The sequence below is a fragment of the Cebus imitator genome, unplaced genomic scaffold, assembly GCF_001604975.1.
Source record: "Cebus imitator isolate Cc_AM_T3 unplaced genomic scaffold, Cebus_imitator-1.0 Scaffold290, whole genome shotgun sequence".
NCBI lineage: Eukaryota > Metazoa > Chordata > Mammalia > Primates > Cebidae > Cebus > Cebus imitator.
Window position 1 is genome coordinate 2,654,201 of NW_016107605.1, and position 7,646 is coordinate 2,661,846.

General features: G+C 40.4%; 1 protein-coding gene across 1 annotated transcript in view; it reads left to right on the plus strand.

The window, feature by feature from the left end:
- Nucleotides 1–7,646, plus strand: part of SIRT1 (sirtuin 1) — a 43,757-nt gene that overhangs the window by 6,574 nt on the left and 29,537 nt on the right. The window contains exons 2-3 of the mRNA XM_017502075.2: nucleotides 405–460; nucleotides 1,778–1,930. Of these exons, the coding sequence (XP_017357564.1) occupies nucleotides 405–460; nucleotides 1,778–1,930 (209 nt within the window). The remainder of the gene's footprint in view (nucleotides 1–404; nucleotides 461–1,777; nucleotides 1,931–7,646) is intronic.

Consider the following 7,646-nt stretch of genomic DNA (forward strand, 5'->3'; position numbering starts at 1 on the left):
AGTAGAGACGGGGTTTCACCATGTTGACCAGGATGGTCTCGATCTCTTGACCTCGTGATCCACCCGCCTCGGCCTCCCAAAGTGCTGGGATTACAGGCGTGAGCCACCGCGCCCGGCATTTGTTTGATTTTTATGAGAAACTGGAAACCTAGTTGGTATTCACAAGTGAAGAACTTAATGTTGGGAAGATAAGAGATTCCTATCATCCCTCCATTTTAAATTAAGATGTTAGGATTGTGGTGACTTGACATTTTCTATTTGATCTACCTTAGGGTCTCAGCTAATTAGTTACCTAAGGCTATTGTACAGTGTGTATTTCATACAGGGTATATTACATGTTAGCAACCAGTGCAACTGCTGTAGTAAAATTTTGTCCTGTTTTCTGCCATTTCGAATTGTGAAAGGGTGTTACATAATCTTAAATGATCATCAGAAGCATGTTCGGCTGACAGATAAGGATGTAGACAAGTTTGTTTAACTTATCTTAAATTGACCTTGACTCCAGGTCAAATTGGAGTCAACTCTGGTAAGATGATGAAACAATAACTTCTGAAATCTCTATTTGAAATGTCAGGATTTTTTGTATAATTAGTATATAAGTCTGTTCTTAAAGAAATGAAGAATTGAAATATACAGCCTTTTAAAAATTTTTCTGAGACAGGGTCTTGCTCTGTTGCCCTAGCTGGAGTACAGTGGTGCTGTCATGGCTCACTGTAGCCTCAACCTCTCCTGGTTTTTGTTTTTGTTTTTTTTGTTGTTGTTGTTGTGTTTTTTGAGACGGAGTTTCGTCCTTGTTGCCCAGGCTGGAGTGCAATGGTGTGATCTCGGCTCACCGCCACCTCTGTCTCCCGAGTTCAAGTGATTCTCCTGCCTCAGCCTTTCAAATAGCTGGGATTATAGGAGCATGCTATCAGCACCGGCTAATTTTTTGTATTTTTAGTAGAGACGGGGTTTCATCATGTTGGCCAGATTGGTCTTGATTTCCTGACCTCAGGTGATCCACCTGCCTTGGCCTCCCAAAGTGCTAGGATTACAGGCATGAGCCACCGTGCCTGGCCATTTTTTATGAAAATAGAGAAATGTCGTAGTATTGTGGTGATAGAACCCTAGCTATAGGAGTGATTTCTTTGGAATTACTTGTCTGTGATAGAAATTCTTGGCTAGTGCAGTGGCTCATAAATATAATTCCAGCACTTTGAGAGGCTAAAGTGGGAGGAACACTTGAGCCCCGGAGTTTGAGACCACCCTGAGCAACAGAGTGAGACCCCCGTCTCTACAAAAAAAATTAGCCTGGTGTACCTGTAGTCCCAGCTACTCAGGAAGCTGAGGTGGGAGTATTACTTGAGCCTGAAAGGTTGAGGCTACAGCGAGCCGTGATTGCACTGCTGCCCTCCAGCCTGGGCGTCAGAGGGAAACTGTCTCAAAAAATAAAAATAAAAATTCTTCTCTACTTAAAATAACTTGTTGATGGTTTACTCTCTTTTCAAGTTGCATTTGCATTAATTTGTTGGTTAAACACTTAAAAGGTTTAAAATTAGCCTGACTTAAAAATTCCTTATCTGTGTTAAAGGTGGAATATGAGGTATGTTTAATTATACTCAGTTATTTGGGAGTTTTATTTCTACTTGAAATTAGGGTAGGGTTGTATTTTTGTTTCTTAAAAGGAGTTTCAGACTAAAATTTTCTTCGTCAACTCTTACCTAGTTATATGGTAAGAGAGCTAGTTTTTATAAAGGTAGAAGATTTAATTTTACAAATTATGCCATGCACATTTTAGGTGTCTGTTTCATGTGGAATACCTGACTTCAGGTCAAGGGATGGTATTTATGCTCGCCTTGCTGTAGACTTCCCAGATCTTCCAGATCCTCAAGCGATGTTTGATATTGAGTATTTCAGAAAAGATCCAAGACCATTCTTCAAGTTTGCAAAGGTACTATGAACTCTTCTGGTTGTTTCTTTGGCCTCGTCTCTTGAAAAAGTATTTTGTTCATACATAGCCATTTTAAGATTATTATTCATTGTTTAGTAAAGTGGATGCTGCTACTGTGGCAGAGTAAGATCACTCATTATGGCCAGGATTCCCTTACTTCTAGAGAACGAATATCATCTACCTTTCTTCATTGTGGGAGTGAGCTTATTTTCAAAGAGACAGTTTCATATTTTTAAAGTTTGCACTTCACCTATGGTTGTTATCTGCCTGGGCTTTTTTTAAAGAGGTTTGTACACCATATAAAAGTAATATAACTTGTAATTTATAATATTTTATTACAGATTATAAAGGTTAGAACATTGCTTTGGGATTTTGTAGTAAAGTTTAACATTAGGATGTGCCCGAAAAATCATTTGTAATTAGAGATGGGGAAGATTCTTGAGTTGGATTTTTGTCAACAAGTTGCAGAGGAGCCTTATTCTGCTCTAGAGTTGCACTGTCCAGTTCAGAAGCCACTAGTCCAGCTACACATGGCTGTTGAGTACTTGAAATGTGTTGACATGTACAATAAATGTGGATGGCATATCAGATTTTTAGAGATCCAGTATGGAAAAAACAAAATATTTTATTAGTTTTATTTATTTAAATATAAAACAAATATTGGTTTTTATATGTAAATAATACTTTTAAAAATTTTTAATTCTTTCTTTTGAAACACTTTTGATAATTGGATTAAATAAAATAAATTTTGGGCTGTGCATGTTGCCTCATGTCTGTAATCTCAGCACTTTGGGAGACCAAGGTAGGAGGATCAGTTGAGCCAGGAGTTTGAGACCAGCCTGAGCAACATATTGAGACCACATCTCTATAAAATAAATAATAAAATTTGCTGGGCATGGTGGTACGCACCTGTAGACCCAGCTACTGAGGAAGCTGGGGTAGCAAGATCCCTTGAGTCCAGAAGCTCAACATTCTAAGTGAACCATGATCTGCCACTGCACTTCATCCTGGGCAACAGAGCAAGAGCTTTTCAAAAATATATGTATGTTTTGAAGTTTTCGCTTTTTTTTTTTTTTGAGACGGAGTCTCACTCTGTTGTCCAGGCTAGAGTGTGGTGGTGCAGTCTTGGCTCACTGCAACCTCTGCTTCCTAGGTTCAAAGTGATTTTCTTGCCTCAGCAACCTGAGTAGCTGGGATTACAGGCGCCTGTCACCACGTCCAGCTAATTTTTGTATTTTTAGTAGAGACGGGGTTTCATCAGGTTGGCCAGGCTGGCCTTAGACTCCTGACTTTTCAGGTGATGCACCCACCTCGGCCTTCCAAAATGCTGAGATTACAGGCGTGAGCCACTGTGCCCAGACAGTTTTCACTTGAATGTAGTTATTAAAAAATTTGGGCTGGGCACGGTGGCTCAAGCCTGTAATCCCAGCACTTTGGGAGGCCGAGGCGGGTGGATCACGAGGTCAAGAGATCGAGACCATCCTGGTCAACATGGTGAAACCCCGTCTCTACTAAAACTACAAAAAAAACATTAGCTGGGCATGGTGGCGCGTGCCTGTAATCCCAGCTACTCAGGAGGCTGAGACAGGAGAACTACCTGATCCCAGGAGGCGGAGGCTGCGGTGAGCCGAGATGGTGCTATTGCACTCCAGCCTGGGTAACAACAGTGAAACTCCATCTCAAAAAAAAAAAAAAAAAATTTGAAGTTACGTGTGTGTCTCACATATATCTATTGTACAGCTCTGCTTTAGAGTATAAAGTTTAATAATGCATTATGCCATACCCAAGAGATTTAGTCATTAGAAAACTGTTTTCTTTCCTGTATTTTAGTCTTTTGAGAAGAAATTACAAAATTTGTTATTGTTAAACTTGGAGGTATATGTATTTGAAAGAGTCATTTTATTTTATCCTGACCTCATAATCTGCCCACTTCGGCCTCCCAAAGTGCTGGGATTATAGGCATGAGCCACCCACCGCACCTGGCCAGTAAACCTAAATTTTAACTAAATGGTGGCCTCATCTACTTTTGGACCATGTGATGTATTTACATGACTTCAGGAGAAGCTCTGCTAATTCAGAATAAATTGGTGACTGTCTTTAAAGAAAAGTAATTTTCTTTAAAGCACTGTAATCCCAGTGCTTTGGGAAGCTGAGACAGGAAGATTGCTTGAACTCAGGAGTTTCAGCCTGGCCAACATAGTGAGACCCTGTCACTACCCTCCACCTCACCCAGTGTAATCTTTGTTTTATCCAGGTTGTGGTACATTAAATGGGCATTAGTGTTAAGTGGGAAAATTATGTTAAAAATTCTTGAATATGATTACTAAACTGAATTTGAAAAGTTCTCAGGCATCAGGATAATTTCGAACTTAAAACTTAATAATTTGAACTTTTTACTTCATATGTCCACAATAATGATGGTCATCTATGTCTAGCTTTTAGAGCAGACAACTGGTTCATACCTGGATTGAATAAATAATATAGTTATTTTTTTTTTGTTAATTATGGATTAGTGAAGATTTACTATTTTAATCTGCTACTAGTGGTACTACTGCATGGTTTTAAAGACCAATAAAATATGACTAAAGGTTTCTTGAATTGGATCTAGGACACTGGCATTATGAAATCTCCATGTGGCTCAGGCATTGGCACCATCAGAAGACCAGCAAGTAACTAGAAGTTACTTTGGTCTTAAATCTTATTACAAAAACTTGACTCACTAGTGCATTTTTATGATGCTCACAAGATTTTTGTTGTAAATTTTTTTATTTTTTGCTGTTTTTGAGACAGGGTCTCACTTTGTCTGGAGTGCGGTAGTGATCATGGCTCACTGCAGCGTTGATCTCCTGGGCTCAGGTGATCCTCCCACTTTGGCTCCCCAGGTAGCTGGGACCACAGGTGTGTGCCCCCACACTCTGCTAATTTTTGTATTTTTTGTAGAGACAGGGTTTTGACATATTGTCCATACTGGTCTCTTAACTCCCGATCTCAAGCAATCCACCAGCCTTGGCCTTCCAAAGGGCTGGGATTACAAGGCATGAGCCACCACACCAGGTTTTGCTGTAAATTGTATCTTGCTAAAGCTAACTTGTCACCTGTCTTCACCAACTTAGGAAAATCTACTTAAGTAGATATTAAATTGCCTGGTAAAGTTATAAGGTGCAGTTAAATGTCTAAAATTAGGAGTACTATTCTTTTGGTAACAAGTTTTTATATATTGTTTTATTTTAAGTACATTTGGTAACCCAACACTGGAAAAATATGTTAACAGTGTAGAAATAGCAAGGTGAGGAGGATTGTTTGCTTAGTTGTCTAGTGTGCAAACCAGGTATGCACCTTTAGTTTAAATGAACTTTGACATGTAAGAATCTGTAGAAGCAATTCATAATTACTCCCAAAAAATAAGTCCTAAGAACTTTTAAAATCCATTTAATAAAAATCTAGAGACTGTATAAGAGAAAATACGTGAAATATAATAACAATGGCACACTGTTAAATTGTTATAGTGGCTCTTAACCACTCTGTACAGGTTTTATACTCCATGGGAGGAGAAAAGGTTAAAGAGGATAAGCATTTTTCACTTGTGTATTAAATGGAGAATATGCAGGCTGGGTACGGTGGCTTATGTCTGTAATCCCAGCACTTTGGGAGGCCAAGGCAGGCGGATCACGAGCAGTGCTGCTCTAACAGAGCAGTAACTTTCTTAACACACTTCTCCATTACTTGGAATTTTCAATCTAAGTGAAAGTTAAGGGCTGGGCACAGTGGCTCACACCTGTAATCCCAGCACTTTGGAAGGCCTAGGCAGGAACATCACCTGAGGTCAAGAGATCGAGACCAGCCTGGCCAACATGGTGATACATTGTCTCTACTAAAAATACAAAAATTAGCTGGGTGTGGTGGTGGGCACCTGTAATCCCAGATACGGGGGAGGTTGAGGCAGGAAAATTGCTTGAACCTGGGAGGTGGAGTTTGCAGTGAGCCATGATCCTGTGACTGCACTCCAGCCTGGGTGACAGAGCAAGACTCCATCTTAGGGTGTGGGGAAAGGAGAATATGCATTTTTTTAAATTGAAATTTAATTTAATTTTTTAAGATGGGGTTTCACCATGATGGCCAGGCTGGTCTTGAACTCCTGACCTCAGGTGATCCACCCACCTTGGCCTCCCAAAGTGCTAGGATTACAGACATGAGCCACCGCACCCAGCCACTGAGAATATGCAATTTTGAAAAAATAAATTCATTCACTTACAAGGTGTCTTCTAACCCAGTTTATATAAATTTATTTATTGAGATGGAATCTTGCCCTGCTCACTGCAGCCTCCGCCTCCTGGGTTCAAACAATTCTTTTGCCTCAGCCTCCCGAGTAATTGGGACTACAGGTGTGCACCACCACACGCAGCTAATTTTTGTATTTTTAGTAGAGACTGGGTTTCGCCATGTTGGTCAGGATGGTTTTGATCTCTTGACCTTGTGATCTCCCCACCTCAGACTCCCAAAGTGCTGGGATTACAGGCAAGAGCCACTGCGCCCAGCCTTATAAATTTAATTTTACTTTTCTGAATTTTCGTTTATGGTAATGGTTAAATCTACAAGCTTTTACAATTGTTAGTTACATATAATTCTTTGTGCATTAATTCTCACATTGGAAACTGACTAAAAAAAAAAAGCTTCTAGGCCGGGCACAGTGGCTCACACCTGTAATCCCAGCACTTTGGGAGGCTGAGGTGGGGGGGATCAGCTGAGATCAGGAGTTCAAGACCAGCCTGACCAACATGGCTAAATCCCTTCTCTACTAAAAAATACAAAAATTAACTGGACGTGGTAGTGGGTGCCTGTAGTCCCAGCTTCTCGGGAGGCTTGAGACAGGGAGAATCGCTTAAACCAAAGAGGCGGAGGTTGCAGTGAGCCAAGATCATTTAAGGAGAAATAAATAAGGACGAAGAGTGCAGAATAGTACCCTAAAATGGAGGATGGAGAAAGTATGTAAATATTGTCAATATTTTACTAAATTTCCAAATAGTGAAAGAATAGAATACTGATAGGATAACCTAAGTTTTTTTGTGAGTCAGTATACTAGTCAGAAAATTCACTAAAATGGTTTATGATTTTTGCTAGTTGTGAGAAAATATTTAAAATGAAGCCATGAAAAGAGGAAATATTATTGGTGAAATTTAGGTACTTTGGAAGGAAAGAGAATTTCTATACCATCTATTACGCAATTGATTGTATGCAATTATTGAGAAGAAACTTAGAAGTTTATTTTTTTGAGACGGAATTTTGCTCTTGTCACCCAGGCTGGAGTGCAGTGGTGTGATCTTGGCTCACTGCAGCCTCCACCTCTCAGGTTCAAGCAATTCACCTGTCTCAGCCTCCTTAGTAGCTGGGATTACAGGCGCCCACTACCATGCCCGGCTAACTTGTGTAATTTTAATAGAGATGGGATTTCACCATGTTGGTCAGTCTGGTCTCAAACTCTTGACCTCAGGTGATGTTCCTGCCTAGGCCTCCCAAAGTGCTGGGATTACAGGTGTGAGCCACCGTGCCCAGCCCTTAAATTTCATTTAGATTGAAAATTCCAAGTAATGGAGAAGTGTGTTAAGAAAGTTACTGCTCGGCCGGGCGCGGTGGCTCAAGCCTGTAATCCCAGCACTTTGGGAGGCCGAGGCGGGTGGATCACGAGGTCAAGAGATCGAGACCATCCTGGTCAACATGG